Genomic DNA, 18244 nt, shown 5'->3' with positions numbered 1-18244 from the left:
GTAAAGAGATAATAGTGGGAGATGTAAAGTGGAATGAGGAAGAGCAGGGAAAAGAGAGCACAAAGAAGAGAGAGGTTGCTAGGATGCAAAATATTCAAATAGTCTTAAAAAGAGCTCCTTGAAAAAATAATTACCTCCCCCCACATTAAATTGAGTTAGTAACTGCAACCAAATCCACCCACTAACACCAAGAATCGGGGATTCCTAGAACAGCCATCCTACTGTATAGCCCCTATGTTAACTTCTGTGATACTTCCCTGCTTCTGTATGAATGCTAAATAAGTCACTTAATGCAGCAGCTTTTAAATGGCTCTCTATTCTCTTAAAATTCTGGAATCCCGAATGAATTCCTTTGAGTTTCTGATAAACAGAATAATCACTTATTTGGCATATTTCTGATTCTAGTGGGATTGTGTCCCAATTAAGAAGATTCTCCTTTAGTTTGACCAATCTAATTACAGTAACTCCTCACTCAAAGTCGTCCCGGTTAATGTTGGTTTGTTCTTACGTTGCCGATCAATTAGAGAACATGCTCATTTAAAGTTGCGCAATGCTCCCTTATTATGTTGTTTGGCAGCCGCCTTGCTTTGTTCACTGCTTGCAGAAAGAGCAGACTGTTGGAGCTAGCTGGTGGGGGCTTGGAACTAGGGTGGACTGGCAGCCCCCCTATCAGCTCCCTGCTCTCAAAAGTTCCCTGTGCAGCAGCCACCCAGCAGGCTATCAATTGCCTGGCAGTTCAGCTGTCCCTCCCCGCACACTGCCGTGTGCTGCTCCTGCCCTCTGCCTTGGAGATCCTCCCGGGAGCGGGGGGAAGAGGGGTGCTAATATCAGGGTCAGGGGCGGCTCTACCTTTTTGGCCGCCCCAAGCAGTCATGCGCGGGAGGCGCCCCGGAGCCGCGGGAGCAGCGGATCTCCTGCGGGCATGACTGCAGAGGGTCCGCTGGTCGCGCGGCTCGGCTGGACCTCCCGCAGCTGCGGACGGTTCGCAGGTCCGGCGGCTCCGCTTGAGCTGCTGCAGGCGTGCCTGCGGGAGGTCCAGCCGAGCCGCGGGACCAGCGAACCGTCCGCAGTCATGCCTGCGGGAGGTCCACTGGAGCCGCGGGACGAGCGCCCCCTCCGCAGTCATGCCTGCGGCAGGTCCGGTCCTCCCGGGGCTCCGCCGGCCCAATCTGCCGCCCCCCCGGGAAAGGGCCGCCCCACGTGCGTGCTTGCCGCGCTGGGGTCTGGAGCCGGCCCTGATCAGGGTGTCCCCCCCCCCCCCTTACCCTACTTCCATAGAGCGGGGGGGAGGGCACGACAGGGCTCAGGACAGAGGGAGCTTGCTGGCAGCAGCAGCTGTTTCAACTTGCTGATCTACTTAAAAAGACAATGTACTTAGAGTGGGCTTAGCCTATTTAAAGGGGCAATGCACATCTCTCTCTGTCATGCTGTGTCCCCTCCCTCCATTTGTGCTGCCTTGTAGAGTGTGAGGCTACATTAACAACGTGTTAACCCTTGAGGGCTCAGCCAAGTGCTAGTTCATCATTTAGCAATAAGGCATTCCCTGGGAAATATCCCACCCTCTTCCACCCTCTGACTTCCCCACCTCAACCATGCTTCACAATCATCATTGCTGTGTACAGTATTAAATTGTTTAAGACATATAGATACGTCTTAATAATACTGTACACACACACATGCATGCACAGTATATCAGCGGTTCTCAAACTTTTTTTTTTTTTTTTTACTGGTGACCCCTTTCACATAGCAAGCCTCTGAGTCTGACTCCCCCTTATAAATTAAAAACATGTTTTTATATATTTAACACCATTATAAATGCTGGAGGCAAAGCGGGGTTTGGGGTAGAGGCCGACAGCTCGCAACCCTCCCCCCCATGTAATAGCCTTGTGATCCCCTGAGGGGTCCCGACCCCCAGTTTGAGAATCCCTGATATATATAGTCTTTTGTCTAGCAAAAATTTTTTCCCTGGAATCTAGCCCCCCCTATTTAAATTAATTCTTATGGGGAAACTGGATTTGCTTAACATCGTTTCGCTTAAAGTAGCATTTTTCAGGAACATAACTATAACATTAAGCGAGGAGTTACTGTATTAACACTATAATTAAAGAAAAACAAGTGCACTACTTACTCGTTAGTTTGCTTGCTGATGACACTTCCTCATTTTCTTCCTCAAGAGGATTTTCTTTTTCATCACATGCTGAAGGACTATCATCTTCTAAACAAGATTTATATTCTTCATATGAGGTCCGATCAAACATTTCTGCTAAGCTGTCATTCATTTTTCTTTCTCCCTCTATAAAAAAGGTCAGAACAAACATCCAAATCAGTCTTTCAATAAAACATGTTTTTGGTGGAACATTAGTCAAAAGTATATTGTACTTCCAGCTCTGTCACTGACTCACTACAACAGCTTGGTCAACTCACTTAATTTGTGTGTGCCTGTTCTTCATCTTATAAATATGGATTATGCTTTCCTACCTCAGAAAGATTTCTTGACTGATGTAAGTGCATATATGCAAAGTGATTTCACAATAATAAATCCTCAACCTTAGCACTGCATGAATAGAGGTATTTCGTTGATAGCTACTACTGTGGAGTTATCCAAACACAACACCTCTATCCGACTTAGGTATTTTAAATACAGTCAAATTGATTTATATATGACATGAAATAAAATTATATCTATCTCTACACACACACACACACACACAATAATTGTATATATTTAGTATATTAAAATGAGATCTTTCTACAGATAAAGGAAGTTTGACAGGGTCAATAATGGGGTATTCTTTGTGTCATGACAATGCTTAAATATTTAACGTGTTTATTTCAGGTTAGACAACAAGTACTATCTGAGGTATATTTAATTTGTTTATAGAAGTGTAGAAAGGAAGCACAATCTCAACCATAAACTATGAACCCTAGCCAAGTCTTTGACCTCAATATAAAGTCTTCTATTGACTTCAACAGGAAATAGATTAAGCCATCACGATAAACCTATAGTCTTTACTGCAATGCTACAAAAACAAACTATACTGTATCATCAGCCAATTTTCAATCAATTTATGAAGAGGAGAAAAATACATACTTGGACTGCTTTCTCCTTTCTGCTCTTGAGTTTTCATTTTTAATAGCATGCTTTCACTAACGTATGTATAGTCCATGTCAGTCTCTCCTCCTACTCTTGATTGAGAGCCTTCCTGAATAAATGAAGTATAATAATGGTAATCACACGTAAAAGTTACAACTAATTGACATACTTCAGTCTCATATCAGGTACCTGAAGTTCCTTTAAGATACAATTCAGACAAGTCTCCTAAAGAAATTTAACAAGTTCCCCACTAGCGGAACTAAGAATCTACGGAAAAGTTTTTCACAGTTGTCTTCAGAGAGTAACGTCTGCATGGCAGAGATACAGAAACTTGTTGTATAACCTGGCATTAGCAACTAGATTTTAAATTGGGGTAATCTGGCGAACATCACTAGTCACTGAGATCACATTCTACAGGTACCTTCTGTAAAGTTTTATAAAAGAAAAAATTATTTATGGATGTATAAAGCAATTCATCAAACTGTCAAATCTCATGGAAAAAATTCCTGCAATTACATGAAGAACCAATACATTTGCAAACAAATTAACCTTTTAAGACAAGCAAGAATGACAAAAACAATTACCATTCAGGAAAACACTCAACAAAGCCATGCTTCCTTACTGACTAAGTGTCAGTTATCCAAATAAAGTTAATATAGTCAAGTCTTGTAAGTCTCCAACTATTTACAATAGAGTTCACAGTGAACACTTACAAAAGACAAGTTGTGTAATTAAGAACATTCTTTAATTTTTTTACAAAACATTTTAGTAATGACTGTTCCCTTTTCCACAGCTACTGGGAAAGCACTCAGAAGAATGTGGCACTATCTTTGTAATGGATAATGGAAAGCTTTGGGAGATAAGTTGAGGATCCGCTTTGCAAAGTTTTGTTCTAAAAATAAGTAAAATGTATTTGTAATGTTTAAGTCTACTCTGGCATTTTTCAATTTTTTCTAAACCATGTTTTAGATATGCAGCCTATTATCAAATTAGCTTAATTTACTCTTTTTTAAAAAGTTAAGTTTATTTATTTTATGGGATATGAGGGTGTGACTCAAATTTCTGCTTACCTTGGTGTCAATAACCGTAATATCCATTTTGTACTGGGAAAGGTCTGCTCCTGGATCTATACTCCACTGTATATTTTCTAAGGATGGTTTATCTTAGAGGTGGGGATACAGGAAGCAAGAGAGAAAAGACAAATCAGAATCAAACTACTGACATCTAATGCCAACCTTAGGCGTATTTCCTTTTTAGCTATTCATTCTTCTGTTAGGCTTGATTTTTCTCATAACAAGGTTGAAATAGTGTAGAGTAAGTAAACTAATTTGATATAGTTTGGATATAAAGAATTTTAAAATAATCCTTTAGATTCTTCTGTACATTCACCGTATACACTGTTACTGTAATGATGCACTCTCTCTTTTGTATAGTACACATAAATATGGTGGTCAAATAATATTACAATAAAAAGTTTCAGGTGGTCTGTCAGCTCATTCTATCTATTCAATACTGATGATGACCATAAAAGTAAAGATACTACTCAACGAATAGCTACGCTGGTGGTCTGAGTTCTTTTATTTCAGAGTTGGCTCCAAAAGAATGCTGCTGAGTGAAGAGTTATCAAGAGAGTGATTCAGACATTCCTATTAGAAAAGTGAAAATATATAGTATAATTCCTGTAAATAGGGGTATTTGGTAGTAGTGCTCTCCATTACTAAAGAACAGGAATTTCTTAGAAAGGATAACATGAATGCAAACAAACATTCAGACAGACTTATAGCCAGCTATCAATTTTTAATGTCTATCTATATACGAGAAAGTTGATGTACAATAAAACATCAAACTTATTTTGTTTCAACATCTTATTCATATACTGCAGCAAAGTGCTATATGCAGTTATAATATAAAGTAAGCTAGATTTTAAAAAAAAAATCTTTCCTGCCCGTAACAATCTAAAGCCATGAACAAATACTGTCTAGTGAACACAGAATGACGGGACACTATTGATGAAAGCTTCATGAAACAGGTACGTTTTTAAAAAGTGATTTGAGGCAAACGAGGATGGAGATAGTTAATGTAGAGGTCTAGGAATAAGAGGTGGCATATCAAAGGGCATGAAGTTAGGAGCAGGATTAGAGGAAGAGAACAACAATAGGAGCACAAGAACGAAAATGTGAATATTCCACTCCTTTAAACTATAGGCATGGGCTGAAGAATAAGTTACCTTGTTCATTTTGCAGTGGTTTAGTTTTTGTTGTTCTACAAGGGTTTGGTTGAAGCACAGATGCCAGCTCACATTCTCCATGTCCTGTCCTGGTTTTCTTTCTGATTGGTTCGTGGCCACTGACAACCTAACAACATACTACAATTTTAACGTTTCTCAGGCTTTAAATACAACATTTGGAAAGGAAAAACATAAAATACACATTTCCCTCAGAGAAGCAACATACCTTCATGTCATCAAAAAGTAGTTCTGTCTCCACTGTGTTTGGCAATGATGGGATTTTGAAAGCAGAGATTTCTTCTTTTATTTGCATCAAAGGTTTTTTATCTGGGCATGTTTTGCCACGTGACTGGAGACTCATCTCCTGTTCATAGGGATCTTCCTGTGACTCTTTTCCTGACAAATAGCTTCCATTGTTGGTATTTTGGATGGATGAAGAACCCTTTGGAACGGGCTTCACCAGCTGTGAAAAAACATCACGCAGCGTCACCTGTCTTAGTTTATTTTTACAGATCTCATCACTTCTTGAGCTTTTTTCTTGACAGCGAATAGCAGAAAAACGATCAGACAGGTCCAGAGGCTTATCAATTATATGATCTACATTAACAGGTTGAATGTCTGCTTGAAAAGGAAAAGAGTTTTCTTTGTTGAAAGATGTTTTTTCACAGCTAGTCACATGCTCATCTTCTGTTTTCTTTCTTTTAGCAGATCTGTCTGCTAAATGTTTGTGGGGTGCAAGGAGGAAGTCATTCTTGATCATCTCATGTTTACCTGAGCAAGTGTTGCCCATACAAGTTATGGATTCATTTGCATCCCTTTTCACAACCATCTGCCTACTGGCTGAGGCCTGGCTGATAAGAGAGTTTACTTCAGTCCCAAGGTTAAGTGGTGCAACAAAAGCAACATCTTCAGATTTTGATCTAACTTTATGAGATCTAGAATTGAAAGTACTGTTGAAGGAGTCTTTTTTGGCATTGGACTTTAGTCCTGTTTCTAAAACAGAAGGGGAAAGACTTGAAGTCAGGCTGTTCTTCATGTTGTTAGATGCTCCAAAAACAGGAGAAGCTACCTGAGAATCCCAATCTACATCTGTTGGAGTGTTCTGAGATGGATCTGAAAGTCTGAACATATTGAGAGATGAAAGACATTCCTTGTGCCACTGGGAAAAATGATTTTTTTAAAAAATTCAATCCCCTAAAATATGAGCATTATTCAGCAACTGTCAGGCAGCAACTGTATAAATTGAGGAGGAAAGTATGTACATTTACCAGCATGTATTCTAGTAGCTGAACAGAAAATTAAAAAGTTGTAATGGCTTTAGTTTGTTAGTACAGTATTATCTACAATTTTAGTAGTTAGTACTAGTAAAGGGTTACCCTCCCTGATAGCTGTAATACAACACTATTCCTGGCTGTATCTCTTAATGGATAAAAAGGAAAGATGAGAAATGAGCATTGTTTGTACGCATATGAAATCTGGTCAATGATCAGAGTTAAAACCAGAGGACCAAAACAAGGCAAAAACAGATCTGGTTTTCTGTTTCAATGTGACCCTGAGTCCTCCCCTGGCTTCTCTCAAATCTGGAAGAGGAGTCAACCTGACATAGAAATCTCTTCACCCAACAGGCCTTGGCTTTCAATCTATTCAAAGGATGGAAGGTGGAGAAGGTCTGGGAGAGAGGCCTATCTAGGTACTTATATGAACCATATTACTGTTGTAACTGTTTCAACAGCATGAGACCTATAACCTCCTCAATAATGTCTGTGGGGCAGTCAATGGTTCCCTCTTGGGATCTTCAGGTGGCAGCCAGCTCACTTACCAAATGGCCACTCCCACCCATGCCACCTCAGAGAAGAAATTAAGGGGAATGGCCCACCTGCCTGTCTTTTCAGCACGAGTGAAATCCTGGTGCCATTTATCTTACCAGAGTCTGAGGCTGAAGGTGCCCCAGAACGCACCACGCAATAGCTAAGGAAATCTCATAAGTGGGGATTCATTGCACTGGGATACTTCCCCCTCAAACATTTGATGTCATCTTGGTAAGAAAGAAGTAAAAATCAATGGTTTTGTAAATCTCTCCAAGTCATAAAGAATTTTGTTTGGTTTTTAGAACACTGACCTGTTCGGGTCCATGAAGCCCACATAAAATGAAACTAGTGGGTTTTGCAGAGCCGTAACTTTAAAGACAGACACCATATTCTATCAAAACTAAGATTTGATATAAGCCAGTTTACTCTATTCATTTTTATTTGCTAGAAATTAAAAAGAAACTCACCCCAAGTTGTCATCATTTCTCGATGATTCATGAGCTAGCTGTTTTCTGGATTCTTCCTGCTGTGGGCTCTGAGGCACCTGGGTCATTGGAATGTTACTTCTAAGAGCATTCAGTACACTCTGGGACTCCTTGAATGCCGTAAAAATAAAGTACATTTGTATGAAAGAATAGAAAAGAATTAAAACTATAAATATTAGACTTGAAAATTAGAACACCAAAAATCTCAGACTAAATAGTTCAATTTTGAAATTCTTGGGATGAATAAGTACTATTGGGTTATCCGGAGAGGGGCGGCGGCGAGCCCCTGCCTGCTATCGATCCCCAGCCCTAAGGGGGGGATCCAGGGCCACGGACCAACCACCCACAGGGGGGAACAAAAAAAAACACAGGACAGGAGTCAGGAGGGGGTCATAGGGGAGGGGAGAGGATGGGGGACCGGGAGAGAGAGACAGCAGCCCCCCCACGGGTCCTCGGTCAAGGCGCGCGCAGGCGCCAGCCGCCGCCGCCGCCGACTCCCGCTGAAGTTTACCAGCCAGCTAATTACACTACTTTAACAATCTGCTTTTAAATGAGCCCTAAAAAAGCGCTTTAAAACTTTTTTCAAGACAGTTAGCTACCATGTTTCATGCATGCAAACCAGTAAAGAACTTGTTTCATTTTGTACTCCTAAGAAAAATACTATTCTATACAGATTCTTTTACTACCCTCTCCATGGTGGAATCCAAGGGCATGTCTACACTTCAGTGTAAGTCCAGGGTTAGTGGGACTTGAGTCGTGGACCCAGGACTTGAGCATCTACACTGATTGTCAACCCTAGGCCCAAAACCAGGGCTCTAGCATCCACACTGCAGTATGCAGATCCAAGTCTAACCAGCCATATCCCAGACTTCCTAGCACTCTCCTGAAATGTGATTGCTCTAGCCTTTTTTTGTGGTACAGCATAGGAAAACTTGACTGTCCACCCTACATGTTACAGGAAGTTTGAACAGCCCACCAAAACATCCTACCAAACATTTATCAGCCAAGACCTCTCATTTTGTTCTGCATGCTCCCAGCAACCGAAGCCAGCAAGGCGCCATTTGAAGAATTTCTCTCACATGCACTTTTACTCCTGTTCCAGGAAACAGGCAGAGGTTCCATGAGATGCTGGTGGATATTTCTGAGGCATTTTCTGACCCACTGAAGGCACCTGACAGAGCTAATGACGGAGCGGGAGAACACAGACATGGCAGACTTGAACTGGCTGATGTTGCTCATGACACTTGGTATAGCTGCTGCTAACTCCAACATAGACTGACGCTTCTGGGAGCAGGGCCACAAGCACAGACTGCTTGCAGATCTAGGATGACCAGCAGCAGGTCCAGAATTTTTGCATGAAGAAAGCTCCATTTCTGGAGCTTTGTGAGCAACTTGCCCCAACTCTCCACCATATAGACACATGCATGAGGGCGGCCAGGCTGGTCCAGAAACGAGTTGCTATAATCATCTGGAAGCTGGCTACCCCAGAATACTATATGTCTGTTGCCAACAAGTTTGGGGTTGGAAAGTCAACTGTGGATAAAGTGGTGGCAGAGGTTTCTGAGGCAATCAGGCGTGTGATATACCCCACAGCGATGGGCATAAGAGATATTCTGGAAGTAATTGCTGGCTTTGAGAGAACGGTGTTTTCAAGCTGTGCTGGGGCCACTGATGTGCCCATACTTTGTCCCCCTCAAAGAGCACGAGTACATAAACTGCAAACTTTATGTTATGTTTGCATAACTTCTCCATTGTTATGCAAGTACTTGTGGACCACGGTGGCCAATTTATGAACGTCAACATGAGCTGCACTGGAAAAAATCATGATGCCAGGGTTTTCTGCTGATTGGGAGTCCACATTCATGAACAATCTATGACACTATTCCCACCAAATGACATGGTCATAAATGGAGTTACTGTCATTCTCGGGGACCCCACATGCCCCTGTTGGCCTTGGCTTAACTGTACGCTGATATCAGAGGCCCTGGCAAAAGGTTTAATTACATTCTTAGCAAGTGTAGAATGATTGTTGAATGTGCATTCAGCAGATAGAAATCCCATTGGAGGTGTCTACAGACCCGTTGTCATCAATGCTGTGCTCATGCTGTGGCTTGCTGTGCTCTTCACAATTTTTGTGACACCAAAGGTGAGCCATTTCCTCTTGAATGGACTGCTGAACTGGTATACTCAGCCAGAAAAGTGCACCTACCACAGATGGAGCTGGATGCACATGGGCAACAGAAGTTAGGGATGCTTTGTGCTCCCACATTACAGACTTGCATGGGCCAATGAAGAGGGAGAATAGTCCCTTTATGAATATGCTTGTAGAGGGGAGTAAGGGGGAGGCGCTGATTGCCATGAAATGTACTTATGAATGACCTGACAGCTTATCAAATGGAGGATGAGAGAAAGTTAATTCACAGTATGAACTGATGTAAGGAAGTGACTGATGTATGTATTGATGTAACTAACTGTATTGAAAAATAGCACATATATCAATTCCCAATTATCTCTGATCATGTATTTATTTACCTTTATTATTGAAACACACATTATATGATGTGATGCAGTGACAGCAATGACATTTCTTACTAAAATAAAAAGCTTTATTTAGAAACATTTATTAGAAAAATACAACATTAACACATTGCCAGGCAGGCCAGCTGCCATCACCACACCAAAACACCAGTAACAGAACCCTTACAAACAAACAATGCATGAACAAATGCAAACAGTGAAACCATCTACAAGACAGAAACCCCCTACTGTTGCATGTCCCCTGGCTCCCCAATCTCCTTTCCCTTCCTCCCATGTTTCCCAAGTGCTAGGCTGGGGAGGGCAGTAAAGGCATCCATGGGGGAGGATGTCAGTACGGAGGACTGAATGGGGCATTGTTGCCCTGCCCAGCCACTGATGGGGCACTATTGCATGGGCCACCCAGTCATGGAGTTGTCCAAGCTGCTCCTGGACTGCAGCACAGGGTACAGCAGAGGGGACTCAAGCCATGATGCGGGTGCAGCAGGAGCCAGTACTCATGCGGACATTAGTGATAGCAGACATTCAAATAGTTCTTTCTGCTGAGTTCTGTCATCCTCCCTTAGCCCCGGTTCCTTTTCTAGAAACTAGGAAGCAAATGTCTGCTCACATGCTGCAACCCTGTCCTCAAGCTGTACAGCCAGCCTGAACCTTTCTGCTTGCCTCTCATCATGCCTTTCCTCTAGCCATAAGCCCCTCTATCTTAAGTAATAGACCTCCTTGTTGGCTTTGTCCAAAACTACAACTATCAGTTCATCACAGAAATGCTTCCTTTCTGAATGGTCCATGAAGGTACACTGACACAAGCTTCTTCTGTGCTGTAGAAGTACCAGCCTGTAGAAGTTGAGGGGCCTGGAATACGGCAAGACACAGAGGGTTATTGTCTCAAATAGCTCAGTGCAGGAGCACAGTAAAAATCCTTGTGGAATTTCAATGACAAACTGTTACTTTTAAAAACTGAATTTCAATATATTGTGAGGGGGATGCTTCAGCCCACAGAAGCTCCCTGGACACAGCCAGGTTGATCACAATGAAATAAGTACAGAGACAAAGACAAGTCAAAAATCTTTGCTTTCTCCCCTCCCCCAAGAACTGCAGAACAACTTGGGCTGTGGGAGGGCAACGGGGATGTTAGTGGCTATTCTACAAAAGATTGCTCTATCATTTCAGACATTCCACGTTTTGGAGGACATACCAATTCTTGTGGTTCCCAACTGGCAAATAGAGGTGTTACTGCAAGCTGAGCATGGGAAACCAGGAATGTATGCCAATGAAATATGCAAAGTAGTGACTGAACAGCTCCTCTACGAGTAAAGTGGGATGGTCAGCTACCAAGATGGCCCTGGAAAATATGCCCTTCCCCAAAACGTGACTACCTATCTGGAGCTCCTGCTATGGGAAAAGTTTTCAGCTATCAGCACCTGGGATTGGGCCAGAATTCATGAGGGAATCAACAAGATGATGTGTGAGCATCCACATGACTGAGCCTGTTATGACTGCATGAAAATACCCAGAACTCTACAGCCACATCCCCGGCACATTTCTGGACCAAACTTAAAGCCCCAGTCGTATTTGGGACAAATGATTTCGCCACCTATGGACTGCATGAACTACATTTAACTGAAATGGACCAGATTTGTAAATGGAACACATTTTCATAATCCCCCCCAGTTCACTGTTTCCAAGTGCCTCATTACACTGTTGAGTGGTTACAGAGCAGTGTACTTATGGGGATGGCAACGTAAAGTTGTTATTTTTAACAGGAGGAATGTAATCTCAAAAATGTGTGGCTTTCCAGTAACAACTCACTTTTAAATGTGTTTTTAACTGTTTGCATTTCCTGGTCTCCCTTTTGAATTCCGTTTGGTGGTAAACACTGTAAGAACATAAGAATGGCCACACTGGGTCAGACCAAAGGTCCATCCAGCCCAGTATCCTATCAACAGCAACCAATGCCAGGGGTCCCAGAGGGAGTGAACCTAACAGGTAACGATCAAGTGATCTCTCTCCTGCCATCCAGCTCCACCCTCTGACAATCAGAGGCTAGGGACACCATTCCTTACCCATCCTGGCTAACAGCCGTTAATGGTTAACCTCCATGAATTTATCTAGTTCTCTGTTATAGCCCTAGCCGAGGCGCTGACATACAATCTGCCGTTAGTGGATACACACTGCTACCCAGGGCTAGTACTAACTTTTGCATTCATTCATAGAATAGAAATTGCTCCTATTTCTATATTAACAAACATTAAAATGGAGCTGGAAACTTACCAGGCTCCGTGGCAGGCCGTTCCTCTATGGGGCCCAAAAAACTCTTCTGAGTACATCCCCAAGATGAGCTGCAGCTGCTCCTGTGGCAAAGCTTCCCCTGGGACTGGTGTCAGCAGCAGTCACTTTACTGACTTCATTTGGTGCCAGCTGCTGGTTCCCATGCTGGACTCTGGGGGACGCAGGTTACTCTCTTGGCTGACCAAGTCATCATGCACCACCATTGGCGCCATGCTCAATGCAGCACATAGCATCTGATCAAACTCATCATAAAACAGGCATGACTGTTGGTGGGTTGCCTGACATGCAGCTCTTGTTGCTATTTTTTCTGGTACTCAGTCTTGAGTCACTTAATTCACTCTCTGCACTGGTCACTGGTGTGGTAAGTTTCCAACGCTGCCAGCTTCTTTGCTATTTGGTGTTATACGTGGTCATTCCTTGTACTCTTACAAAAATCCACTGTTTAGCTGGACTCACTGGAGAGATTAACCAAAATCTGCCTGTGCTCCCACAACCATGAAGGTTTTGCAAAGAACTCCTTCTGGTCAGCATCCACTGCAAATGCAGAAGGCTCTCCAAAGTTGTGTTTGCAGCTCAGTGGTCAGAATAAAATGGAAGGGCTAAATGCCAACTTGCTGAGCTGCTGTATTAGAACCGGGGGGTTGCTTCTGTTTCCCTCAAGTTGATTGTCCTCTCTCTCAAAGAATGTCAGCTCAAAGGATTGTGGGATACTTTTGGCAGACTCTTAGGACCCGAGTCCAGGGGAGACTATGTTTATCCAGGTTTGAACCCTGGGTCTTGGCTTGACCCTTCCAAACTTTTGGGGTCCTAGGACCCTGGGTGCAAGCCCAAGTCCAAGAGATTTGTGTGCAGACAGAAGGGAGCTTTAGGTACAAGCCCGAGTATGGGCTTACACTAGAGTGTAGACATGCCTTCCAATAGTTCTTTACGTGAACGTGACTAATGTCATACAGAACTACGCAACATTTGCTCATTCTCCCTTCTCCCCCTCCACCTTCCCGAAAAAAGAAGAATTGCATGTGCAGTGAACTGTTTTGGTAGGATTTGGCTTTTTTGTTTTGAAATGTGTATGTTGCTACGTGTCTGTCAGGGTAGGGAAGGTTGAAAACAGTGGAACAGAAGGTGAGGTGGTTTGTGATGGTCCTTTGTTCCTGTGGGAGTTTGTTCCAATGTCTTGGAACAGCTCCCGAAAGTTCTGTCTCCATTATATATGAGTGTTACCCTTATGCTAGTGAGTGTAGAGATCTTTAGGATGATTTTTTTCATTAAGCTCCTACTTGTTTTAAGAAGTAAAACAGAGAATTTAAATTGTTCCACCATAATTTATACAGTTACTACAATTAAAGTTTATTTATCAGAAAAGGTGAATTTATTGAGCCAGACTGAGGCCACCTGTTCCACTCCCTTTGACTGCGCCAATGATGCAAGGCCAGAAATCTAAACAGGTAGCTGGATTCTGGGGATGCCATGAAGCCACCCTAGTTACCTCTATGCCAACAGTTCCTCCTACTTCCCAAAGAACAAGTATGCTGTACTCTGGTGATCCCTGGCAGTTGGGTCCTTTAGGGACTATTCTAGTGGTAGCTCCAAGTTACAATGAGGGCTGGGTTCAGTCCCCAGACAGCCCTGAAGACCAGGGGTACTATAAATGCGACTGAGAACCACCCTTCCCCCATCCCATCACCTCAGTTTCTGCACTGAACACAGGTTAACCAGATCTGTGGACTTAGCTCATTGTTTTATTCAAATGAAGAGTTGTAAGTAGGGGGGAAAATAATGCATTTTATAAAGCTACTTAAAGCCTGTGGACAGGAAGCCTGTTCATTTCTCTTTCTTGCTAGGCCATTACATCAGGAGTAAGCAAAGACAGAACAGTATTTAGAATACTGAGCCCTGGTCTACCTAGGTGGGGGAAATTGATCTAAGTTATGCAACTTCAGTTACGTGAATAACGTACTTAGATGGACTTACTGTGGTGTCTTCACTGCGGTGAGTCGACTGCTGCTGCTCCCCCGTCAACTCTGCCTGCGCCTCTCACGGCACTGGAGTACAGGAGTCGACGGGAGAGGGCTAGGGGGTTGATTTATCGCGTCTTGATTAGATGCGATAAATCGATCCCTCCTGAATCGATCACTGCCCTTAGAAAATGCATTATTCAGAAGGCTTTTGCTTAATCTTAAAGTGAAAATAGTCAAGAAACAATTACTTTTCCTTTTAGGGTGACTTTTACCTTCCTGGAGCTCAGCAGTTCCCCAATAAGGTCAGTTACAAAGCTTGACAAACACTGCACTACACAATAACTGGCTTATAAGATTTATTTTTTGAGAAATACGGGAACATTACTTACAGATTCTTCTTGAACGAGTCCAATTGTTTCTGCAACAACTGCAGCCAAGTTAAAAGATGGCTTTGCAACAGGATAGCTTCCTTGTTTATCTATGTGGATAGAAAAAGACATAATTAATACATTATACATACATGATAATTTTATTCTACTCTTACACAGAGACTGTGTAAATTGAGTCAGATTTAAAAAAAAAAAAAAGAGTCCATAAATTGAAAACCACATCAAAGTGACAGAAGTGTGCTGAGCTATTTGGGACATGGTCAATTTAGTGAAAACTTGGGATTCTTGTCTATACAGAAGGGAAGATATCCCTTCTATTTATATGCAGTCCCCCAAAATCAAACTGTACAGAGACAATCTGAGCAGAAATTACCCTTTCAAGCTTCCCATCTACAGTACAAGTGCCATTATAGTGGCAAGTGGACTGGTGCAGTATGTATGGTGATAGCGCACCAGAAAGTAAATGTAGAAGATGTAAACTTTTTAAAGTCTAACTTTTTTAACATTGCACGTACTATAAAATATTTCACTCTCAGTGACTGGGAAGACTGAAGTAAAACATGACATTCTACATTCTTTAGAATAAGAAGAACATTATCTACAGAGGCAGAGTTCTATGCAAGATTATTTCTTAGTTACTGCATTTTTAAGCTGTACTTAAGATACCTAATTAATTCAGTCTTAACAATTACATCTATAAAATATAAACTGTAAAATCTCACTACAGGCTTAAGCACTAAATATATCTGATCTGATTTTAGTGGTTAAGTAGACAGCAGAAAATAAGAATATTAAAATTTCAGTCAAACTAATGAGATAAAGAGTCATTGCCTTCAGCTAGCCTCAAAGACTATGCTTCACAAGCTGCCACAGATTTTTTTCCTGAAGTCTCTGCATATCTGGAAATGGCTACCTTTTCCAACACACTTCTGTTCTGGTAGCCAGGCAGAACAAGTAGAGTGCTGAGCATAGCAGTAATATCCAAACAGATATAGAAGCACAGAGCAAATGGACTCAGAAAAATGGATTGGGTTCCCTTCAATTTCTGCATTGTCCCCCAAACCCCTCCTTGTCGATCATAAAGGAAGAAAAATCCTGAGTAGGGAAAGCAGATGATATGGTATCATCATGCCTCTGTGACAAAAGCCCCCAAAACTCTACTCCCAGGTACCAAATTAAGTACTTCCATCTCAATTCAAGGGAAAATTGAGTTTAGGAAGTGGTGTTAGGAAAAGTATGTTGAAGTAATAATAGAACAGTTTTTATATGGTAATATACTGACTTTTTAAGGATGTTGGGATACATGATATCCTTTACACCTACACCAACCACAGTCATTTTAAATTTCTGCAGAAGACATAGCAACTGATAATACACTAATTGGCTGTAATCTTCAGTCTGCTCTTTAATTAACTAATTGAAAAAGATTTTAGAATTAGCTACATAAACTGTAAATTTAAATACTCATTTGCTAATGCAAATAGGTAACTGCAGGCCAAAGCGTGCAGCTACATGCACAAAATAGGTAGTGTAACATGCAATTATCTGCACCTGACCATGCCAATTAGGAACATGAAACTTGGCTATTTTGGAAAATTTGGCCCCAAGTAACGCAGTTTTACCAGGCTTATTTAACATCAGATTTTTTAAAACTGATCATTACATTTAATTATTATATTGCATTTCAGTATGATGTTATGCTACATAGTGCTCAAAACCACATTTTGTTATTTCACATTTTATTGGAAATTCTTCTTTTGAGTGAAGAATTTTTCCATTTTGAAAACATTATCCAGAGTAAATTTACTGCCAATGAATGAAACTCAGCATTTCAGGATGGCCCATTAATCTAGGGGCAAATTACTCCAACTGGGTTAAAAGAAAGACCTTATTCTAACTGTCCTAACATATTTTAGAGTATTTGCTATCTCTAAACATTTACTATCTGCTTCTAATATAGAGGAATTTAAAATTCAAACTAAGATTATTGCTCCAGACAGTTAATAATTTTAAAAATAATCCCACATTGAAAGAAATCTACACTGTCTGCTAAAAACAAACATGGCGGCAGACATGAGGGAATGATCTGCTCTAAAACAGGTGCCTGTTAGATCTGACAACTTAAATTTTATTTTTAATGCCATATGGTTTTACAGAATTTCTAATTATTTAACTTTATATATGGAATATGAAATGTTCACAATTTTGTAAAATTTTTACACAATTTATTCACTGCATTATATGAAACAGTGAACTGACTGAATGCATATTTCCATTCAATACTTGTAGTTTTTTTTCCCTTAAAGATTTAGATTAGGGAAATAAAGAAAGGCAAACTTGCCTTCTTACAGAGTTGTACAACAGCTCAGTTCATTAAATCAGGGGGGAAATAATGGGCTTTCAGGTGACAAACACTAAAGAGTCCTACAGGAATACTTTCTGAAACAGTGCCATCTCCAGTCATCTAATTAAATATTTCCCAGAAAAATCTAGAAAACTGAAATTTCTGGAAATTACAAGCTTGACATCTTGTTTCTAAAGTAAAGAACATGAAGTGGAGAAAAAAAATTAAGCTACACCAACTCATGATTATGCCAAGAATACAGGAACAGAAACCAAGTTTAAACATTTGGAATCAAACGGGAGAAAAGATTTTACTTATAACTTCTTGTACTGGAGACAGCGTTGGATGACTACAAAAATAGTAAGATTTAGCACTTTCAGTATTTTAATCTATTTTATAGACAGACGCATATACTTTAAGGTCAGAAGGGATCATTATGATCATCTAGTCTGACCTCCTGCACAGCGCAGGCCACAGAATCTCACCCACCCACTCCTGTAACAAACCCCTAACCCATGTCTGAGTTATTGAAGTCCTCAAATCGTGATTTAAAGACCTCAAGGTGCTGAGAATCCTCCATCAAGTGACCTGTGCCCCACGCAGCAGAGGAAGGCGAAAAACCTCCAGGGCCTCTGCCAATCTGCCCTGGAGAAAAATTCCTTCCTGACCCCAAATATGGTGATCAGTTAAACCCTGAGCATGTGGGCAAGACTCACCAGCCAGCACCCAGGAAAGAATTCTCTGTAGTAACTCAGATCCCACCCCATCTAACATCCCATCACAGATCACTGGGCATATTTACCTGCTAATAATCAAAGATGAATTAATTGCCAAAATTACGCTATCCCATCATACCATCCCCTCCCTAAATTTATCAAGCTTAGTCTTGAAGCCAGATATGTCTTTTGCCCCCACTACTCCCTTTGGAAGGCTGTTCTAGGACTTCACTCCTCTAATGGTTAGAAACCTTAAAAGACTTTCCCAAAATGACAATGGAACTAGGTGACAAGAATGGGAACTAGATCTCAGCAGTGTATGCCAGCTCACTGAGGAAATATCCACATTAATTATGGGATTAAGATTACTCCTTTTTTCTGGATCCTGAGCTCAAATTG

At 41.4% G+C, this 18244-nt stretch overlaps 1 protein-coding gene across 3 annotated transcripts in view; it reads right to left on the bottom strand.

Annotated features, from left to right (window-relative positions):
* RBBP8 (RB binding protein 8, endonuclease) overlaps window positions 1-18244 on the bottom strand; it is a 63101-nt gene that overhangs the window by 13878 nt on the left and 30979 nt on the right. For all 3 annotated transcript variants that reach the window (XM_039526068.1, XM_039526066.1, XM_039526067.1), the window contains 7 exons: window positions 14786-14874; window positions 7597-7724; window positions 5548-6442; window positions 5322-5448; window positions 4165-4256; window positions 3092-3203; window positions 2129-2293 (listed from right to left, as the gene is read on the bottom strand). In XM_039526068.1, the coding sequence (XP_039382002.1) occupies window positions 2129-2293; window positions 3092-3203; window positions 4165-4256; window positions 5322-5448; window positions 5548-6442; window positions 7597-7724; window positions 14786-14874 (1608 nt within the window). The remainder of the gene's footprint in view (window positions 1-2128; window positions 2294-3091; window positions 3204-4164; window positions 4257-5321; window positions 5449-5547; window positions 6443-7596; window positions 7725-14785; window positions 14875-18244) is intronic.

This window comes from Mauremys reevesii, linkage group 2 (genome assembly GCF_016161935.1).
Source record: "Mauremys reevesii isolate NIE-2019 linkage group 2, ASM1616193v1, whole genome shotgun sequence".
Taxonomy (NCBI): Eukaryota; Metazoa; Chordata; order Testudines; family Geoemydidae; genus Mauremys; species Mauremys reevesii.
This window is presented reverse-complemented; position numbering and strand designations above follow the sequence as displayed.